The 22,936-nt window shown below is 41.1% G+C and overlaps 1 protein-coding gene across 2 annotated transcripts in view; it reads left to right on the top strand.

The window, feature by feature from the left end:
• ABHD12 (abhydrolase domain containing 12, lysophospholipase) overlaps window positions 1-22,936 on the top strand; it is a 67,434-nt gene that overhangs the window by 24,634 nt on the left and 19,864 nt on the right. Inside the window, exons 2-3 of one of the 2 annotated variants that reach the window (XM_054587456.1) lie at window positions 16,541-16,665; window positions 17,801-17,911. In XM_054587456.1, the coding sequence (XP_054443431.1) occupies window positions 16,541-16,665; window positions 17,801-17,911 (236 nt within the window). The remainder of the gene's footprint in view (window positions 1-16,540; window positions 16,666-17,800; window positions 17,912-22,936) is intronic. The other variant, XM_054587457.1, reaches the window with a different exon arrangement.

The raw sequence follows: 22,936 nt of genomic DNA, 5'->3' as shown, positions 1-22,936 counted from the left end.
ATACCATTCTCTTAAGCATTTGACATGAATTATCTAATGCTTATAACTACTTCATAAGGTCGGTACTGTTATCCCCGTTTCACACATAAGGAAACCAAGGGACAGATAGGTGACACAGCCATGAAAGTCAGGGCGGGGCAGGCTCCAGGGTCTGTGCTCTAACTGTCCCACTTCTGTTAGGACTGCCTGTCTTACACATCCTGATTGTTAAAAGAGGGAAATATTCGGTTGAAAATATTTCCTACCCTGTCAGAGCTTTGGAGTGGCTAGCAAGGTTTACACAGCTGCTGCAGATGCCTTGGGGAAACTGGGATTCTGAGGATTCACAGGAAGCCGGCCTTGTTAGCCTCCTTTGCCTTTCTGAGGTGTCATTGAGAATCAAGGGACTTCAAGTCATCTAGAGGGGGTACCATGCACACTGAAGGGTGAACATGTCCAAGTCTGCTGCAATCAATTTAAGTGAGGATTTCTACAGTGCTGGTATGCATTGTTTTAATAAAATAAAGAACTCAAAAGCTCAGGCTTCCCAGATAAGAAAATAAAAAGGGGAAGGACAGGTTCACTTACATCTAAAAATAGTCTTTTGTTAAAAAAAATTTAATTTGGGTTTCTTTAAAGAGTAAGTTATTCCAGTGTGAAGTTGTGAAATATCTTGGTTTATCCATTTTGTAACTGCTGTTCATGAACATGCAGTTGTTTCACCCTTTGGGCACATTACTACTGCTCACTGAATTTCCAGTTCAGAGCCTTGCCTAATTTAAATGAGACATGGTCTCACAGTCTGAAGAAAGTGACATGTGACTCTCTAGATAGAAGCATTTCATAGCAGGTTTGTGGTTCTCTTTGCCTTTTTTCCTAAAGCCATTTTTGGAGATGGCAACATCACAAAGTGATGGCACTTGCTTCCCAGCAGATTCATGAGTGAGTAGGATTAGTGCAAGCCTCTGCTGACTGGTGCTGGACAGATAGCCAGAGAAAAAATTAAGTATGCTGCTATATTTTGTGGTGGTTTGTTACTGTAGGATGGAGTAGTCTGTTCATGCTAACACAACCTTCAGTTTTTGAAACATTTTTATTATATAAAAGAAATATGTAATATACTGAAGCATATGTGGTGCATTCACCTCCCTTTCACTGACATGAAGTTTTTCCCCTTCAAAAGACTGTAAGTCCTTACACCCCCAGCCATGTCACTGCATTGACATGCTTTCTTTGTTCTTAAAAATTGCATGTCATCCATCTGGTATGTGGACACACTCCCTGTTAGAGAAATAGGAAAGTAGTGTGCTATGATCCATAGTGTTTATGTACACAAACAACAATTGCTTGTGCGATATAATGGAAGAGAAGACCCATAAAATAACAACAATATAAATAATGCTTATAAGGAAGCTTAGAAAGAAATATACAAACTCTGTGAGAGAAAAACTTTAAAACATTCCTGAAGGGCACAATAATCGACTTGAACAAATGTAAGGAAACATGTGTTCTTGAATAGGAAAGCTCAACACCATAAACTGCCTAATGTCCCTAAATTAGATTATTCATTTAACAAGGATTCCAGATGAAAATATCTGTCTGTTTCTCTTGGGTTCTACATAAGCTGATTCTGAAGTTTGATGAAAATGTGGCATACAGGCATGCTAAGAGCCCTCTGGAGAAAGAAGAGTTGTGAATAGAGAGTGGACCATACTTCAATGTTCAGTTTAGGCAGTATGACAGCAACTTTGAGTAACAAGCCAATGAGACAGGACAGAAAGACCAAGAATGTACTCAAATACGTTAGGGAATTTAGAATAAAGGTGGAATCAAATATGTGGAGTTGAAATTGATTTAGGTTTTCTTCAGTACAAGGTTTTGGGACAACTGTTACCTGGAATAAAATAAACCTGCATCCTTATACACAATCAAGGTTGAAATGGATCAGAGTTAAATGTAAAAAATGAGGCTAAAAAGTACCAGAAGAAAACTGAGTGAAATTCTTTATAGTCTTGAGGAAGAGGCCTTTCCAACTAGAACTTAAAGTTGAAATTCTATTTAAATGTTTTAAAATAAATTTGATTTCAGCCCTGGCCTGTGGTTTAGTTGGTGGGAGCATCGTCCCTTATACCAAAAGGTCACAGGTTCACTTCCTGGTCAGGGCACATACCTACGTTGCAGTTCGATCCCCAGTTAGGGCTCATATGGGAGGCAACAGATTGATATTTCTCTCTCTTCCCTTTTCTCTCTCTAATCAATAAACATATTTCAGATGAGGATTAAAAAATAATAAAATAAGTAAAATTTGATTTCATAAATATTAAAAACATCTGCATGATATAATTGACAAAGGAAAAAAATATTCTCAATTCATAGATAAGGTGCTACTTTTAATAGATAAAGAGCTTCTAGGAATTGAAAGGGAAAAGATCAAAACTCAATGAAAAATATGCAAAGGACATGCCATGCATAATTCATAGAAAAAAATACCATAACCCTTCAGTATGTGAAAGTGTGCAACCACACTTATTCATAATTACATAAATCATATCAAAACTATATCACAATGCCATTTCTCACCTATCAGATGGGCAGACATCTGTTTGCCATCTTGAAGCATCTTTAACAACTACTACTTTGTTAGTGAGGCTTTCAGGAAACAATGGCTTTGAAAGAGTGATCTTGATCCAACAGTTTCCATTCTAGGACTGTCCTGTGTGTACTTGCATATAAAAAATTATATATGAACAAATGATTCGTGGTGGTACTGATTGCTGCGAACAGTTACCTGAGTGTCGAGCCATGGGAGACTAGTTTAATAAACCTGTGATAGAGCAACCCAAAGAAATTCTGTGGAGCTGGAAAAAAGATATGAATTGATACAGAGAAATTGCCTGGATATATTGTTGAGAGAGAAAAATCAAGATGTAAAACAGTTTACAAAAAGTAGTATGCCACCTTTTGTATAAAGATAAAAGAAGGAATAGAACATGTACATGTATTTGCATAAGGAAACACTGGAAGGATAAGTAAGTAGCTAATAAAAATGGTTATCTGGGCAGGAGGGGGACAGGTCACATGGAAACAAATTGACAAAGAGATTATATTATTTTTTAAACTATGTAAACATAGGACCTTTAAAAAATTATTGGTAAGCTAAACTCAAAAACAAGCATGTGGACAGAGTATAATCTTATATTAGTATGACACTAGCTGCTTTACCAAACAGTATGGAAGACCAGACACAGAGCTCCTGACTAACGTGGCCCCACCTGTACTCCCTGCTGGGCTGGAAACATAGTCAGAGCTGCACAGCCACTTCCTATCACCAGCTCTTCCCTCAGGAAGGTCAAATATAAACTTGGTGGTCTGCTGGCCATCACCACCACAGTGATGCAGGAGATAGTCAGGAAGGAGGAAACTCCAAAGATCCCCTAGGGCTAAGGTAGAGGACATGGATAAAGGGCAGAGACCCTGTTCTAAGACTGGTAGTTTCTGCATCTGGAAAAGCATTGAATCCTAGTGAATCAGGAATGCACCTGCACAGAAGATGCTACCTGACCCCTGCTTCATTATAATAGTATTATAATAAATTATCCTTGTGGGACCCCCTTCCCGGTAGCCTGGTAGCCAATCTAGGGAATCATGGGAGACCTGCCCTAAAGGAATAAAAGCTCTCTAGCCCCTGAGGGCGGGGCTGTTAGGCTGTTAGGCTCTGCTCTGCTCTGCTCTTCTCTGCTTTGCTCTGCTTAGAGTTGGCCTGCTCCCATGTTCTGTGTGGCTTAATAAATCTGCATTCTCTCGCTTTTTGCTATAAACTGTGTTTGGTTCACTTTTTTGCCTGCGATCACCAAGAACCTGGTTACCTGTGCCCACCTGTGACAACAGAACCTAACTTCTTAAGATATACTCAATATGGAATAGAGCTTATACATTCTACAATAGTATATTAACTAACAGTCACTTGTTTACAGTTATGTAATTTGAGGTGATTTTTATTTTCTTCTTAATGCCTTTTTGCATCATGTAAATTTTCTACATTTATCTGTTATCAAAGAGGGCATAAACCTGTGAAAAAGCAACCCCTGATGAATATGGCAGATATTCCATTTTACTTTCACGGACCGTGTTGCAGAGAGGACATTTTGCAGAGCCTTCCTGAAATACAGAGATGATCACATTTGTGTGGCCAGTCCTTTGGAATGAAATTGTCAGAAAGCAGGTCTCACTGATAGTGGGAGAGTATTCGCCAATACCATTTTGTCATTATTCTCATTCTTGCCAATAACATAGGTGAAAATGAAACTTCATTGTTTAATTTGTATTACTACACGTCATCTTAATGCCATTTGCTTTGATAACAGGAAATATCTCAAAATAGCTCTGTAGATCTGAAGATAAATTCCTAGTTATTGCCTCATTATGAGTTTTTGTTTTGTTCAAATTAAAAGGGAAGGAGAATGACTTAAAGAGACATTTCAGCACAGTCTCAGGATATCTTTAATCCAGAGAGCTGAATGGCATGGTTCTGGGGTGTTTGGTCTGTCCTTGATACCTGACCTGTCCTCGTTACCTGGTCTGTGGGGTTCTCAGTATAAGGAACCCCAGGGCCTAGACATAATCAAGTGGACAGGCATTGAGATGAGGTCTGTTAGAGTGGTAAATGACATGGGCTGTGAAGGAATTCACAAAGAGAAGAAAGTGTAGAGAATAAAGTTTTTATTCACTCTCCAAGAAAGAAGAGGGGCATGGCGTGGAGAGATATACCAGTATCATGGGGTGGGGGCTTTGATCTTTTTTTGGATTATAATTGTATTCAAAAAGAGTGAGGGGTCACTGTTGTGTGGCCCCTGGACTGTTGGGGCCATTGTAATCGGAGGCTGCAGTTCCAATGTTATCTTCTGCCTATGGTTGTAGGGAATGGTTAGTTCTGTTCTTGCTTTCCAGTAATTTCAAGTCCTGGGGAAATAGGCTTAGAAAGATAGCAGTCATATTTAACAAGGTCATAGATAGGCCTACTGGGCTAATGGTGCCACAGTAGCAAATGGGGTTGACTTTATCCTTTCAGGATCCATTTAGGTCTTGTCAAAAGGCACAGGTATTGGTGATCTCCAAAGTGGGGTGGGTTCACCCAAAGGGTATATGAGAAACAGTCACTAGGGTATAGGAAGAAAATATTGGGACTTCTAATTGTACTCCTATTTAGAAATGAACCAATGAACCAACATACACATACAGTTATGCATGTATATTATTTAATAAGTATATTGCAGGCATGTTCCAAATGTTACTGGTGAAACATATACTCAGAAAGGTTTGGAGCTGCTCTCTGGTCCGGACAAGACAACATGTTGCAGGCCTGAACTAGAGAGGGAGCAGCTAAGCTGACTAGAGGTAGATAAATTTGAAATATATTTTGGAGATTTGGTGTGTATTGGAAGTAGAGGTAGGACAAGAAGCGGCTGTTAGGAATAACTCCTGAGAATCTCTCTAGGGCCTGCGGCATATGGTGTTTGCTGAAATGGAGAACCTGGAGGAAAAGCAAGTTTGGGGTAGTGAGGGCATGGAAAAACAAGAATTTGGTTTTGGACAAGTTACTTTTGAGTTGCCTGTGAAACTCCAAATGGAGATGCCAAGGAGAAGGCTAGATGTAGTTATCTGCAGCCCAGTACTTTCAGGTCTTATCGTTGTTAATCTTAACCTCTGGGCCCTCAGTTCAGATAAAAAACAAAACGAAAGAGAACATGAGTATAGGTCAGAGTGAAGTAGGTCATGCTGCAGAACCCCCTCTTACTGGTTCTTGCTTCTGCAACATGCTCCAACATGCCCTGCATGGACTCTGCTCACTGTGGTCACTCAGGAAGCCAGACCATGGGGAACTCCATCTCATAAGCAGTGATTTCTCTTGAAATGTCCACCCAAAAGTGACACACTTCTGCTCTTCTGTTTCCTTAGCCAAAGTGAGTGACTTGGCCGCCCCTAATTTTAAGGAGTGGGGCGTGGGCAGACATGTCATTCTGTCATGGAGAATGCCATTCTCTCTACCCAAAGCGGATCAGAATCAGATAACTGGTGAGTGGCGCTGGCAACTGCCATGTAATTCTGCCAAAGAACTGATGGACTCAGCTGTTTGTAGCAGTTGGCAGTGGAGCAGCACTGGTTTTGTGCAGCACAGAACACAGCACCCTCCCTGCCTTTCCTTGGTTTAGGACATGCCCTGCGTGATCTTGGGCAGAGATCTCAAGCAAAACTTCTCCAGAAATGTCCTTTAACTTGGGTATAAGATGTCATTGTTCTTAGGACTGAGAGCTACAGGAGAAGTGAGTTGTCAGGGCTGGGTGGAATCCCCTGAGGAAGATGGCAGCCCTGTGCCTGCTTGCAGCTTAGCCTCCTTTTTGATGATGCACGTCGCATTACTGGAGTGATTTCTGAAACATTAAACTGCTTTTAAGCACTAATGTGGTTAAAGAGTAATTGTAATTTAAGATATCAGAGCAAGAAATTAGAGCCCATTTGGATGGTTTCACCAAGAAAAGGGCTGCTGTCAGTGAGAGCTGCACAAAGCCAGGATATGTTTGCTTCTTTTCCAGCCCTGGTGCAGGCCCTTTATGTTCAGTTTAATATGGCCTGCTCTATGTGCGAGGCTCCGTGCTAAGCATATCACTTCATTACTCATTTGCTCTGCACAATGAATGGCTTTTCAGGTAGATTCCATTACAGAAGAAACAGATGCTCAGAGGGTAGTTTGCACAGGGGTCTGGTCACCTCAGCCCCTTGTTCTCCCACCGGAGCCCAGGCTTGAGAGCCTTGTGCTGCACACTTCCCCTCCCCATGTTCACTCTAGAGGGAAGTGCACTGGTTCCCCAACTGCCTAAGGGGGTTGTGTTATCATATTGGGGGCCTTTGCTCTGAGTTTTTACCCAGCACTCTGTTTTCTCCCCTAGTGGAGGAATCATATACCCAAGAAACAGTAAGGTGACAAGCAAATCACTATCAAATTAGAAATGGGACCGGGGTGGGGGAGAAGCAGGCCGCAGTCCTATACCTCCTTATGCAAAAAGGCCTACGTCTTATTCTCACCAGCTTTCCTGTAACTCCAACCCTTTTCCAGAGGAGTGTGTGTCCCTCCTCTGTGGCTCATCTGAGGGATTCTCATGGAGGGGTCGTGCAGGCAGAGTTGGTCCCCAGGTCGGCACATTAAGAGCTTTGGTCCTGATGCTGGAGAGATGAGCGGTGCCCTGGCTGAGATCACACCCACCCCTGCCCCCCTCGCACCCCAGGAAAAGTGAAGGTGGTGGTTCTCAACTCTTTTAAACCTTGGGTGCCAAATCAGGGCAGGGCATGGGAAAACCACTGTCTGGAAGCACTCACTGAGTATTCATTGATACATGGCAATTTAAGGGGAGTCTGAGGGCTTTGTGCCACCTGCTCTATGGAGGGCCCGTGGAAAGTAAAACTTCAGTAGAGGGGTTGGGCCAGATTTCTGGGGAGCAGGGGAACCCCCTATGTGTCGTAAGAGGCTGCACTTCCCCAGAGAAGGGAGAAGTTGCAGGAAACATCAAGGCAGCGATCAAGCAGCTAGCCTGAAGCCTTCAGCCTGCAGCAAAAGAGCCTGCCTTCCCTGGAGAGGGGAGGGACCCCAGAGAGGGGTTGAGAAGTAGCAAAGGCAAAAGGAGCTGGGATTTGATAGGCTTGTATACCCTGGGGGCGGGTAGACAACTAAGGCCACTCGTGACACAGTTTGCACAGAGCCTGTGTGGGGCTAAAAATGTCACAACACCCATGTAACAATGTGACGCCCTGCCCTGCCCTGTGCAGCTAGAAAACTGTCCTACCAACTTTCCGATCATGGCAGCTGCAGGAGGGGCAGGGACATGGTGTGGGCTGACACACATGGTGGACGTTAGCCTGAATTGGCTAACAAGTTGGACACTCCCACAGCACATAGGATTTAGGGGCAAAAGATTAAAAATGGAGGGTGCAGAGAAGCTCTCTCTTTTTCCTTCCCCCTCGCGGGGGCAGGGGCACAGTGTTCCTGGGCAGGCTTGCCCTTGAGACCTTGTGGTATGACAAGCCCTGTGCCCCTCCTGCTCCAGAAGCAGCAGCAGTGCTAGCGACTGGCACTGGCATGGTTCTGCATGGCCCTGCCTGGCAGGGTGCACAGACGCACTGGCCAGCCAAAGGCTGGAGAGAGGGTGTAAGCAGTGGGCTGGCGGGCAGCAGCCAGAGGAAAGAGCAGCACTCTGTAAGTTGGACACTGGGATGCAGAATTCAAAAGATGCCTGGAGCTGAACTGTGACCAGGAACCCACTCAGCTGCCTGTATTTCCCAAAGGACAGTAATTTTAAATGGAAGAAGTTATTCCAGGCACATCCTTGACCTGAGCTGGCAAGAGGAGGAGAGGTTATTTGCCTTTGGGTGGTTTAAAGGGAATGGACTTGGAGGCATAAGCCCGTTATTCTTCTAAAAGTGTATAGCCTTTAAATAAAAAACTCCTTTTTACCAGCCTCTGTGTCCAGAATTCATGGGCAGCGAGCAGCAGAACCCCATGTGGCTATACAGTAACAAAACCTTAGCTGTTTCCGACACAGAGACAACCAGCAGGAGTTACTGTGGTGGCCTGACCTTGGGTGTCATTTTACCCTTTCAGTTTTGCAGATGCTCTTTAACTGAAAGTTTCTATGCACTTAGCACACTTAAGGTATACTTTCCTTTCTCAACTTCCAAGTGCAGGACCTGCACCTGCATTTATATAAACAAGCTCATCCATCAAAGGTTTATTAATAAAGATTACCTTTTGGAACCTTTTGGACTTCCTTGGTTCCTCAATTTAATTTATGTTCTCTCAGGAAAGGACCCTCTTTATCTGCCCATCAGTGGTTCATATTATTGCCCTAGTATGACAGCTCAAGTTAGGGAAAAGAAGATTGGCTCCTTAAAGTATAAATGACAACTTTTATTTGGTGACAGGCAGTGAAAGATCTTTTTAAAAATATACCTTTTAAATTCACACAAAGGAAATGTTTTGCTTTTTTAGCAGAAAATGGTAAGGATAAAAACGAAAAAATGACAGTTCCATCCAAGCTCAGCCTCATTCTTTTTTTCCTGTATTTCCCTTAAAATCAAAGATATGGATCTGTGTTTTAAAAATCTTCATTTCTTTTCTGCCTGTTTTTTTTGATAAGTAATAGCAGAGAATGAAAGTGAATCTCTGCTAGCCTTGACATTGTGCGTAAAATGTTTTCCAGTCTGCAAGTGGACAAGATAGAAAACATATTCACTTCATAATATAGTTGATTCAGTATCATGCCCAGAATATCCAGCTGGGATGTGATAGCATTTATTTGAGGGTGAGAGCCTTTTGGGAATGTCCGGATTATTTTTCCAGTTTCCTGTTCCAAATACAGAGCTTTTGACAGCTCATACCTCTAGAAAAAAAATGTCTTTATTGTTCAGTGAAGTTTAATTATGTTTAAGTATCTCTTTAGAAGACATAGGAGGAGAAGAAAAAGAGATATGAAAGGGAAAGCAGCCCTGGCTGGTGTGGCTCAGTGGATTGAGCGCCAGCCTGTGAACCAAAGGGTCACCGGTTCAATTCTCAGTCAAGGTACATGCCTGGGTTGTGGGCCAGGTCCCCAGTAAGGGGCGCGCAAGAGGCAACCACACATTGAATCTTCTCTCCTTGTCTTTCTCCCTCCCTTCCCCTTTCTAAAAATAAATAAATAAAATCTATTTAAAAAAAAAAAAGAAAAGGAAAGCAAAATCAGATAAGAAAACTAATGAACTTGTGATAGGGCCAATTTCTAATTCTGAACTACCAAAGAGAGTCTGAACATCGGCATTCTAAGAAGATGGAAAGGATGGGCAAAAGCTGAGCAGACCAGACAAGGGCTTTTTTTTTTCCCCTAACACTGTATAACTTGATTTTTTTTTCTCCCTGAATTACAGTCCTGTCTTACATGGGGTTTTGTAGACTCTAGTTTGGCTGCTGGATTTCTGTGGTGTTGCCATGTACCCCCAAGCCACTTAGGATCCGGTATGTTTGTTTTTTTTTTTTTTGTTTGTTTGTTGCTTTTTTTTTAATTTAGTTTTTTTATTACAATATTATTATTTTTTATCTTCACCCAAGGATATATTTTTGTTGCTTTTAAAGAGAGAGGAAGGGAGAGAGAGAGAAATATCGACTGGATGACTCCTGTACATGCCCCAACCAGGACTGCATGCGCCTGGACAGGGGCTCGAACCCGCAACCTAGGCATGTGCCCTGACCAGGAATCGAACCTGCAAACTTTGGGTTACAGGACGATGCTCCAATCAACTAAGCCACACCAGCAAGGGCTAGACACCATTCTTTCCCTCCTTCCAATCTCTCAAAGATGCTTCCAATGGCAGCACCCAACCGGGAGCCAGAGGGCGAGGACCTCGCTGACACAGCACTCAGAGGGCCGCCTCCCAGGACAGAGGACCAGGAGGGGCCGGTGTGTTTTTAATGATGTGACTGAAAAGTGTCTTCTTAGACATCAGGAAAGATGGGCTGTGTTCATTCAGTTTCATTTGGACAATGTCTTGTACGTAAGCCTCAGTCTGTCATATGTAACATGTGGTTTACATACAGCATTTTAGCCCAGAAGGCATGAGGCCTACCAGTTTATTCTGAAAAGCCAGAATGCTTAAAAAAAAATTCTGAGCCCTAACTGTGAATGAACTTTTTATAGAAGGACATGTTCTGGTGCTAGAGCTGAAGTCAGCTGAGAGTTCCTCCTACTGTGGACATTGTGAGCTTACACACGGCCTCCTTTCCAGCCCTTCCCTGCTACAGGTCTCCCCAGACCCCCCTGCACCTCTCCTGCTTTCCAGGTAGCATGCACCCCTGTGTCTGGTCTCTGCCCTCCCACAGCTGTGAATTGGCATTGCAGGTAGGAACACCCTTTTGGATCAAACTGGTGGTTGGTTTTTGATTACTTACAAATGTGATTTCCTACTTCATTAAATGTGATGTCCTGCTTGATTTGTTGAGGCCAGAAACTTCTATCCTTTATTTACTTGCTCATGACAGTGGTTTAAGTCTTGAAATAACCCTCCAGTACTGTCCTTGGTGATTAAAGCATTCATTTGACTACTTTAGCATGGCTTCCTTAGTCCTCAAATTCTCCATCCTTCCCAGGTTTATACAGAGACCAGTAGGAAATAGTGCAGTGTCCTCAGTTCTCCTACTGGCCTGTTACATATGCCAGAGGAGGGAAGATAACCACACAAAATTGAAGTGTGGGTGATGGTTCTTAGTGATCATGGGCATGAACTGTTGATTGAGCACAAAGCATGGTTGGCATTGAGTCTGGATCTGCAGAAATAGATGGAAAGACCCTGAAGTTGCTGGTTGGGCACGTGAACTACAGTTTCTAGGCCTAGAGCCAATTTGATTTGTCTACACTTACGGCGCATGCTTCTTTCTTCAACCTTCATGAGATCACATTTATTTTCCAGCAAGAGCTCCAGGTCAGGTCTGATTACTAAGAATAGAAAGTAATGTTCCCAGTCCTGCTCTAAAGTGGACCCAATGACCACCCAGTATATACAAAGAGTGGATAAGAAAGGGTTTGGTTTGGCTCTATTTTCTCTTCAGGACTCTTATCTGTGCACTTCTGAATGTGCAGAAAGAAGTCACCATATTCTTAAGCATGTGTTTTGAGAGTGTTTGAAACAATTAGAGAATAAGGTTGCATATTCTGCTTATAAATTTGCTTAGTCTTTAAATTTCTACTTTGAGATACTACCCTAATTTACAGGTACTTGTTCAGACTTTGAGAATTAACTTTCAAGGTCTATTAAACATGACACCTATTTGACAGAAAGGAAATGAGGCTTGTTCTCAGCTTTAGAATTAGGGCAAAGCATTAAAAACATGTACTGTTTTTGCCCTGACCAGTGTGGCTCTGCTGGTTGGAGCATCATCCCGTAAACTGAAGGATCGTGGGTTCAGTCCCTGGTTAGGGCACATGTGTAGGTTGTGGGTTCAGCCGCTGATTGGGGTGTGTATGAAAGAAACCCGATTGATATTCTTCGCATCTATGTTGCTATTCCTCTCCCTCCTTTACCCTCTTTCTAAAATCAGTGAGCATGTCTCTGGGTGATTTAGAAAAAGTGGTATTTCTGATTTATTTTGATTATGGTTTTTGTATTTCTTAGTGATTCAGTTTTTAAACTACCTCATTTTTATCTACTTAATTCTTTATTTTTTTATACTTGAATTTTAATATTTATTGTACTTTCTTCTCATTACCATTTAGTCCCCTTATACCCACTCCCCCCAGCAATCACCACACTGTTGTCCTTGTTCATGAGTCCTTTTTCCTTTTTGCTCTATCCCTCCACCCTCTAACCTACCCCATCCAGCTGTCATCCTGTTCTCCATCTATGAGTTTGTCCCCATTTTTCTTTTTAGTTCCATTTGTTCATTGGATTTCACATTTGAGTGAGATCACATGGTATTTACCTTTCTCTGACTGGCTTATTTCACTTAGCATAATGTCCTCCGGTCCATTCATACTGTTGCAATGGGTAAAATTTTCTATAGGGTCGAGTAGTATTCCATAGTGTAAATGGCCCATAGTTTTGTCCATTCTTTTATCCATTTATCCATCAAATATTCTACAGATATTTACATTTTAAAATTTCTATTTATATATATATATTTTTATTCAAGAGAGATTTGACAGGATTAACAACAAGTAGTTTGGAGCAAAAAATACACTACATTAGAATAATACTCTGTTTGGGAAGTAAAATGGAAATACAAGTTCATGGAGAAAAAGGAGTCACAAAAGGTTTTTGACCTAATGAATAAATACATAAATAGCTTATTCATGTGTTTTTCAAAGGGATGATGGTACCTATTAAGTCACTGTGGTATTTTGAATCTGTTGGATACATTTAAGAGAGTTGTATGTTTAAAATTATTTACTATGTTTCAAAATTATATCCTTTGCAACTATTTAAACTTAAAACAAATTTTAGTTGTCAGTTTAAAATTGTACATAGATACACAGTTTTAAAATTCTTATGAGGATCAGGCAGTGAAAGAAATTGAAGGAGACTGGTTCAGATATTACACAAAAACATGTTTAAAGGAAAAAAAGTTTGATCCCCAAATTCTCACATACCTGCCAGTAGCCTCTAGAGTGGAAGCATGGCTGACTCCCTACACCTAGGCTGCGTACTACCCCTGTGTTGGTGAATGGCCACAGTGTGGTGTCCAGTGCATGGACTGATAACCCACCAGAAATGGTATAAAGATTACTTCAAACTGAAAACGCATGCCTTTAGGTAGAGCATGCCGTCCCCTGATCTGAGAGGAGACCACTTCTTGTATTTCCATTAACCAACGTGGTTACTGGTGTCATCTAATTTTGCATACGTTAGATAAGACTTTCTCCTTGCATTCTCCAGAAGCATCTGTTACTGCCTTGCTTTTTGTCCAACCCTTCCCTCCTTCTGCCCTACTTCACCTTGAAATCATTCAGGACAGTGTTTTTCAAACTGCAGATTTCAGCCATTAGTGCGTATTAAAACCAATTCAGTGAATTTTAATCAAAAGGAATTTTTGGCAGTTAAACAAATGTGGTTTGAACATCCCAATGTCAGTGCTAGCAACCAGTGTTTTCTATATTTAAACTGCATCCCTTATATTAAGTGTCGTTTAAGCTCTGTTAAAACAAATTTTAAGAAATCTATTAATGCATATAACAACACATAAACAACCCATTACATGTTTATATAATTAACATTTGTTTTTAAAATTGATTACATTTTCCAATACAAAAAATTTTAGTGAGAAGACTGGCATTAATACTTTTACAAACTTCTTTAAGGCAGACTGCTTACTAGAAATAGATTGGATTCTTCTAGTTGTTTTGCATTCAGTCTTGTTGCAATACCACCAGGAGGCTTGCTTAGTAGGTATCTTTTTTCTCAGGGTTCACACCTTTCTGATCTCTAATTTTTTATATTCTCTTTCTAGCCTAAAACTTAACCTATTTCTTGCTTTTTTTCTGGAAAAAAAACAGCTCTTGGATTTGTTAATACTGTATGTCTTATGTCTGAACTTTAAATATGAAAATTTTTTTTTTTTTAAGATTTCATATATTTATTTTTTAGAGAGGGGAAAAGAGAGAAACATCAATGTGTGGTTGCATTTTGCACGCCCCCTGCTGGGGACCTGGCCTGCAACATAGGCAAGTGCTATACACTGGGAATTGAAGCAGTGACCCTTTGGTTCACAGGCCAGCACTCAATCCACAGAGCCACACCAGCTAGGGCTAAATATGAAAATATTTTTATCTTGCTGAGTATGCAAGTGTAATACAGACTTGTAATTGTTTTTTTCTTCTCTGTGCCTTATAAAAAGATTGTCAGACATGCAAAGAAAATTTAGTCCTGACCATTTGCACTGATTGAAATAGAATCTAGAGAAATTAAATTTTATTATAGGAACTTATACGTTCAGGTATTTAAAAAATTGTGTATTTCATTATAAAATGTTCATATCAAGAAATAACATTAGAAACTCATATCCTATATAAGAAAAAAACTCCCAGGATGAAAGAGAAACATACCCGAAAGGACTACCCAGGTGCAGTTCTAAGGGTAAATAAACCTTGTCCTTTAGGTATAGAACTTCCTGATAAAAATAATGATATAAAATTTCTAATATAAGGTCTGTGGAGTTTTCAAAATTAAGTAGTTTTGTTCTGTGAATTTCTTAATGCAAAATTTAATTTTGGTTTTTCCTAAAATTACTAACCACTAACTGCTGTTCCTGCATTGTCCTCATCTCCCATCCTGGGCTTCAGGTTTCCTGGGGACTCCCAAAACACTTGATAGCTCTCAGTAATACCAGATGCCTCTCTCAAAGCTCTTGTCTGCTCCACTGAGCTGAGACCACGGCATAGATGCAGATGCCCTCCTTTGCTGTCCTTATTGTCCACTGCCTGAGAGTGCTGGGTGCTCAGTAATGACTGTTGAATAAATCAGGTGAATGAATGAGTGAATTATATTATCATATATGCATGTTTGTCATCAGTTTCATTGGGGCATTATTTACATGTATTAAGGTATACCAATGTACACAACTGTATAACCACAATCAAGAGGAGAAAAAGTATTTCATCACTCCAAAAGTTCCCTGTGCCGCTTGCAACCTCCTCCCTCTAACCCCAGCCTCCGACAACCACTCCTCTGTTTTTCTCTCTATACAGTTCTGCTTTTTCTAGAATTTTAGATAAATAGAATCATATAGTACATAGTATTTGGTGTTTTCTTATTTAATTTAGCATAATGCTTTTGGATTCATCTGCATGTTTTTAAAACCACTTTAAATTTTTTTTTTAAATAGTCCAGATATAAATAACTAGCCCCACTAAGGTTTTATTTGTTATGGTAAGTTTGAATAGTGCTCTGAAGGGTCAAGGGAGGTCCCAAAATCATTTCAGAGTGTCCATAAGGTCAAAATGATTTTCATAATGACACTGAGAGGTTATTTGCCTTTTTCACTGTCATGGAGTACTGCTATAGAGTTTCCCATATACTACATGATGTGTGGTGTTGCAACAAGATTGACTGTAAAGATAGCTAGAAGAATCCAGTCTATCTTGTAGTAAGCAGTCTGCCTTAAATAAGTTTGTAAAAATATTAACGCCAGTCTTCTCACCGAAACTTTTTGTATTGGAAAATATCACTTTTTAAAACAAATGTTCATTATAAAAACATGTAATGGGTTGTTTATGTGTTGTTATATGCATTAATAGATGTGTTTAAAATTTCTTTGTTTTAACTTCTCATATGACAAGTAGTAATACAAAGGTGTTCAATTTTTTATTTGTAGAGAGGCTCTTAGTTTAAGAAGTTTTAGAATCTCTGGGCCAGGAACATTTTTGAAAGGGATCAGGAACAGCATGAACACCTGTTGGAGCTGGTTAGCGATTAGAAAGGGATCTTGAGACCTTGAGATGATGACCTGGCCTGAGGTGCCTGGAGGAAGGGCCTCCATTGAGTGGTGTCAGAATGGATGAGGGCAGAAATGTAAGGACAGGCAGTGAAGGCAACAGCCCCCTGTGCCTTCCCAGGACATTGCTGGGCAGGTTCTGTTGATGTATGTATTTCCTACAAGGTGGCTAATTTGCAGGAGGGTGATCACAAGGCCTAGAGGCAGCCAGTGTCTTCTGATATGAAGTTACAGACATGGTCTGATAATAGGTTGAGCACTTTCTGAAGATCTGATGTCAGTGCTGTATTCTGATCCCAGGGCTAGCATAGAAAATTGTGAGAAGTGTTTCTTTGCCTTTCAGGGGAAAAAAGTTTTATAGTAGTATTCTAAGATCAAATTAAAAGATTACCTAAAATAATTATTTTAACAAAAGTAGGTAGGAAGATGTTCTTATTATTTATTGTCAGTATTCTTGCAGGAAAAGATACTTGTAGATCTCAGTGATTTTGATAATGCTGTTAATAAACTAGCAAAATTGCACTTACTGCCTTTGACTTGTTAATTGCTTTTCTCTTGCAGGCGAAAGGGAATGTGGTTTCGACTGAGGAAGATACTTTTTTGTGTTTTGGGGTTGTATGTTGCCCTTCCATTTCTCATCAAATTATGTCCTGGGATACAGGCCAAACTGATTTTCTTAAATTTTGGTAAGTGCCATGTGTCTGTTTTTTCTTTAATAAGAGTTTATTTTCATGATGGTTTACACAGGGTGGGGCAAAAGTAGATTTACAGTTCTTATGGAAAATAATACAATAATTAATAATACAAGAATAAACTCTTGTGTTTCACACACTTACAACTGTAAACCTACTTTTTCTCCACCCCATATTTATATATCCACCACCCAGATCAAAAGATAGAACATATCTATTACCCATAAAGTTCCTTTGTGCCCCTTCCCAGTAAAAGGCTGTAAGGAGTGCATTGCTCTCTATGACTGGCATTTGTATACACAGATGACTATTGCATGGTTGGGGCAAGGGAGGGGTCTTTCTTTAGCGAGGTGGGTAAAAATTTTTAACTTGCTTTGTCACTTGTGTAGAAGATTAACTTTCCTTGGAAAAGATGACCACTTTAAAAAATAATAGGCCTTTTTTCTTTTAAAAAAATTAGATTTTTTTTTTTCACTTAAAGACTGACATACTTAGGGTTCTATGGCATTATATGCTGGCCTTATGGGTGTTCTAGTCTCCTTGAGCTATCTTAGACCTTGTGTGTTCAAAAGGTGTTTGTTTTTCTTTTCTTTGTTTCCCATGCTATATATTTACTTTTTTGCAAGTGGGAAGAGAAAGGTGCAGAAGTATGAAGCATATGGAATAGAATGTATATGATTGCTGGCACTAATCCTTTTAAGGAGCACGATTTTATACCTACCAAATGAGGCTAGGAGGGCAGGGACTATTTGTGTTGGTGTTAGAAGTTTGAGGATAGAACATGGTGTTCCATAAATGATGGCCTTCAAATTGGGTATGGATTGCATTTGAACCAGATGACGTGGTCTCTGCATGCTCTTTTGTTGTGTTGGCTTGCAAAGAATAGATTTGAACCTTTTGTATTTAGGAGCTAGAGATTAGGGAAATTGAGGATGATGACTGTGGAGGCAGCCGGGGAGCTGAGAGAGGAGGAAGGAGGAAGAGCCTGAGGATCAGGGAGAGGATTGACAGATGTTGAGATGGTCTGTGTGTGATTGGCCTGGTCCATGCTAGGAGAGGGGTGGCTGGCACTGAGGACAAGTCACAGGGTTCCAGAACCCCTTGCCTGTAGTAACACAAGTGCTCCCAGCTCTGCAGGTGTCTGGATATACAAGTCTGGATACTGATAGAAACTTGGAAGTCGCCGGCCAAAAGGGAATTTCTGCTCAAAAGAGGAACAGTAGAAGAAGGAACAGAAATAGTAAGATCAATATTTAATACTTCAAAAATCTAAAATAGCTTTTTTATTTGATTAAAATAACTATAACTTTCTTGCCCCCTGGTCATCTTGGAGGCTGCTTTTGGTTGAGGGATACCGCACATCTAAGACAGGAAGATGGTAGCCACAAAAAAGATGAAATAATCGCTGCAGTCGATATCTAGGCTCCAACTTATTAGAGAAAGTGTAAAGTACCTGCTGGGATACAAGCATACTCTGAAAATGATCAGAGAAGGCTAAGAAAAACTGGTCATTCTCTCCAACAACTGGCCAGGCTTGAGGAAATCTAAAAAAGGGTACTACACCATTTTGGCTAAAACTGTTGTCCATCACTGCTATGGCAATGATATTAAAATGGACATAGGGTGTGCAAAATACTCAGAGTGTGCACACTGGCTATTATTCATCCAGGTGATTCTGATAGCATTAGATGCTGCCAGCCTGGCGAACTAAAAGGTCGCTGGTTCAATTCCCAGTCAGGGCACATGCCTGAGTTGTGGGCCAGGTCCCCAGTTGGGGGCACATGAAAAGCAACTGATCCATGTTTTTCTCACACATTGATGTTTCTCTCCTTCTCTTTCTCCCTCCCTTCCCCACTCTGTAAAAATAAATATATAACATATTTTTAAAAAAGAAGCAGCAGCATGGCAGAACAGACTGGTAGAAAGTAAATCATGCAAATTCTTTTAAATAAAACTAGTGAGAATTTGATTTTTCTAGCAGAAACATAGCAGAACTTCTAGGAATTTATCATCTCTAAGTTTTTGTCACTTGTGAGAAGCCCAAATTTAAAAGGAACTAACAACACACTAAAAATCAAAGGACTTAGGTTTTTCTGACCTTAATGTCCTTTAAATGTCCACAGTCCATCCAGCACACTAGAGTTTGAGTTTACATATAACCACAAAACTACAGGGCTGTAGATTTCCTGACAGCACACCTCAGAATTGACCCAACATGCCTTTTCCAACTTTGCTGGCTTCCAGGTACCTTGGGCTGGTGCTTTTGTCGCAGCAGATTTGTATGCCATACTGCTTTCTGGATCCTACCACATAGTGGGGCCCCAGCAAATACATGAATTGAATTTATTTTATTCAGATCAATTATTTGGGCTACTTTAGACACAGCCCACAGATTTTGCTGTGTTGGTTTCCTAATGAAATTGAAGTATGTTCTGAAGGAGCAGAACCTTGGATTCTCCTATTCCAGCCCCCACAGCACAGAAGAGGAGAGCTATGGCTGGGACAGTGGGACTGCCCTGTATGCCCCAGGGAGATGCCTGTCCCTAATTCTTTCTTCCATGTGTCTGCTACATGAGAGTGGGATCATTTACAATGGCGATTTTAATGGAGACTTTTAGTTAGTTGTCTGTGCCCTCTTCCCCTGCAGAGGAGGTGAGAGTCACTAACACTGCCCTGTAGTGACTTGGCTGTTTCACCTCATGCTGCTGGGGAGTCCCCTCCATTCTTGTTTCCTCAAAATGTGAATCATGAGCCTGTGGATTTCCATTTGGATATCAAAGGAAGTGTAACAATCTTTCTGGCCTCAAACTATGATTAAAGAATACAATTAAATCTCAGTCCTTGGATGTCTCCCATCTCAAACAATGCGGTTCTCAACCAAGTTGTTCACAGAAAAAAAATATCTGAGTTGTTGAACAAAACATTGTTTTTTGACCCAACAACTCTTTCATGCTGATCCGTATGATTAATCACAAGTCTCTCAGTCAACAAAGGAGAGAATGTGCGAGTATGAATGTGATTTAGTTTTCAAACAAACCCGTTCTCAAACACCCTTTCAGAATGAATTAAGTTTGAGAACTGAGGTTCCACTGTATATTCTTAAGTTCACAGTAAATATATCTGAAACCAAATTTATAAATTAGAAAAATAAGTTTTAGAAGAAGCTTAACACCTATGATTTAAGGCATTATTCTTCTTTAAATATATTTGCACAAGCAAAAATATATGATCATTCCAAAATCAAACAAAAGATTAATCCCTGAATAGCAATGAATAAGAAAATGAAAATCACTCTGAAGAAATTATTAACATTGTCATTTAGTTCCTGCTGGTCCCTTGTCTGTCTTACACATAAACATAGTATGTTTCTCAATACAGCAATTTTTTTGGTTTGGATCTAGAACTGTCTCCTGGTAAAAAGGAATGTTTTGGTTCAGTGGCCTGCACAGAACTACTTCCCTCTGCACATTGCCTTTGGCCTTTTTTGGAAATAGGGAAGACATATTGATTATGTATTTGGTTTTAAAGCAAAAAACCAGCCAATTCACTTCAGCAGTCACTGGGACAACAATCCTTAAGCCTCTTACTTCCTCATAGTGGTCCTTGTTAACCTCTGATAGCTCTTTTTTTTTTTTTCCTATTCCTTTTCTTCTTATGGAAGCCCCTACAGCTTGTGTCAAGGAGTTGGAATGTGATAAAACCCAGAGAGCCCTCCTAACCCTCCCCTTGTGGGCTCTGCACATCATTCAGTGTTTCAGGGTTGCTCCTTGCTCAGTAAGTAAGATGAGCTATAGCAGATATTTAAAATCTTCAGGCAGTCAGAAACGTCCTTTGTAACTAAGTAGTTCCAGTCTCTTACCTTATCAGATATTTTCCAGATTTGTTTTTTTTAAAAAAAGAGGAAGACAGAGTAGGGACTTTTCCCTTCATTCATGTATTGATTCAGTGGTTATTCATTGAGAACCATTCGTGTAGGGTCCTTTCTAAATCATGCCTATTGATAGTTGTCATTGCTAGTAGTTGGTGGATGTGGCCAAAGAGTGGATAGTGCAAAAACAACAGGGAGGAGGAAAAACGTGGGTCCCAGTGGCTGGATCGGCCTTGCTGGCTCACTGGCACAGGGGCCTGTGTATTGGGTTCCTGGGCCATGAAGTGAAGTTCTGTGTGAGGTGGGACTTGTAACTCCTAATGGGCTGCCTCACCTGTAGGCCCTGTGTTCTGTCCTTGCTCCAACCCTGTGTGTAATGCAGGGGCCCAAAGGGTGGGCTCCAGCCAGCATCTTGGAGTCACTGGGGCCAAGGTAGATATATGATCACACTGGCCCAGGGCATACCTGTTACTCATGAGCAGGAGTGAGCTGCGTTTTTGCCCAGGTAGATCCTGTGACCCTTCTCACACCAGCCCGAGCACCCTTTTCCCCTTAACCCCATTCCTTTGCCCTGTGGCATTTCTGTTCACTTAGACCAGTGATGGTCATGTGGTTCCTCTAGCCACTTCTCTCTAGGGCTTTCTGTTCCCCAGGAGTGACCAGGGCCCTCCCATTGGGTGGAGGGAAGATGCATGGACAGCATTTGCTGCACTTGGTACATTCTCTGCTTCCTTCTTTACAATTGTTACTTAAAAAATAAATAAATAAAAGTGAACTGGAAGAAGACAAGCTTCGTGGAATGAGTCTGTTCTAGAGTAGAATCTGGTTCCTCAATTCCTAGATTTCTGGGGTTTGAATGCTTTCAGGATTAGCTGCAAATCTTTGTAAATACTTTTCATGGGGACAGTCCTGAGCTATGGGGTGGTGTGTACATAGCTTGGCTGCCTTCTGTCCAGACACAGAGCCAATCAAGGCCTGGAAGCTGAGCCAACAGAAACAGAGTGCCCTCAGCTCTTGATGACACCCACTTTCTGTTTGGTGCTGGGGCTGTGAATAAGTAATTCCACCTTAGGAGCAGAATTGATTAAGTGGGTCTGGGTGTGGAGTTGACAGTGGGCATGAGGTTTGGATACTCAGAGTTTTATTGAAGAAGTCATTTCACCTCACAGTTGTCACATGAGGAACTGTCATATCCAGCTGCAGCCTTCAGCTTCCACAGCTTAGAACAAAGTCCCAAAATGGAGATGACAGGAGTAGGTGTCTACATCTGGAACAGTGTGAGAAACAGAAATCCTTCACCAGCTTTTCCTCTTGTCAGGATCCTTCTCTTGAGTCCCATTGCCAGAGTAAAATCTGAACTCCACAACATGTCTGCATTTGTACCCAGGTTGTTGTAACCAATACCACAGATTTGTAGGTGGGCTTAAAACAGTAGAAATTTACTGTCTCCCAGGTCCGGAGGCTGGAAGTCTGAAAGCAGAGTGTTGACAGTGCCATGGTCACTGAGACTGGGTGGAGTTCTTCCTTGCCTCTTCCCAGCTTCTGGTGGCGGCCAGCAGTTCATGGTGTTCCTTGGTTTGTAGCTGCATCACTCCAGTCTCAGCCTCCCTTGTTACATGACTGCCTTCTCCCTGTCTTTATATATCTTTTTCTGACCTTGTCTCTCTCTGTTTCCCAGTTTTCCCTTTTAATAAGGACAGCAGTCATACTGGATCAGGATCTACCTAACAAGCTTGATTTCTTCTGCAAAGACCCTACTTCCAAATAAGGTCACATTCTGAGCACTTCAGAGTATCCTTTTGGGGGAGGGGGCACGAGTCAACCCATAACAGGGCACTTGGAGCCAGTGAGGGTTAGAACCAGTTTTCCTTTCTTTCTTCCTGTCCAAGTAGTCAATAGTGTGGGCTGTGGTATTGGGCTGCCTGGATGTAAATCCTAGTTCTGTCCTGTGTGAGTTGGTAACTTAACAAGAGATATAAAACTGCAGTAGCACTGGCCTATTTCAGGGTGGTGTGCAGATTACAAGAGGCGCTGTGGTGAGAGCACAAACAACATGGTGCTGGCATAGTGGAAGCATCAGGAAATGTGATGCCATTTTTCTTTTGAGAAGAAGTAATTAAAAGTTTATAAAAATTTAGCCTGCTTCTTGAGGAAGCTATAGATTAAGAAGCTGGAGGTACAAAAAGCAGCCCTATTGGGAGGATTTGTCTCACTGCATGGCCTGAAATGTTCACTCAGGGAATTTCTGAGGAAAGAGCATGTGTATATCCCCCTACCCTCAGGAGCTGGGTACTTCATTTCTTCAGCAAATGTGTACTGATCCACAATGACATTTTAGGAAGTGAGAGCTAGATGTGCAGATATGTGGTGGGAGAACTTTCAGGCAAAGGGGACAGA

The sequence above is a fragment of the Pteronotus mesoamericanus genome, unplaced genomic scaffold, assembly GCF_021234165.1.
Source record: "Pteronotus mesoamericanus isolate MK-2021 breed Mesoamerican mustached bat unplaced genomic scaffold, CSHL_Meso_final scaffold_118, whole genome shotgun sequence".
In the NCBI taxonomy this organism is placed as follows: Eukaryota; Metazoa; Chordata; class Mammalia; order Chiroptera; family Mormoopidae; genus Pteronotus; species Pteronotus mesoamericanus.
Note: the sequence above shows the minus strand (reverse complement) of the source record. Positions and strands in the feature narration are given on the sequence as shown.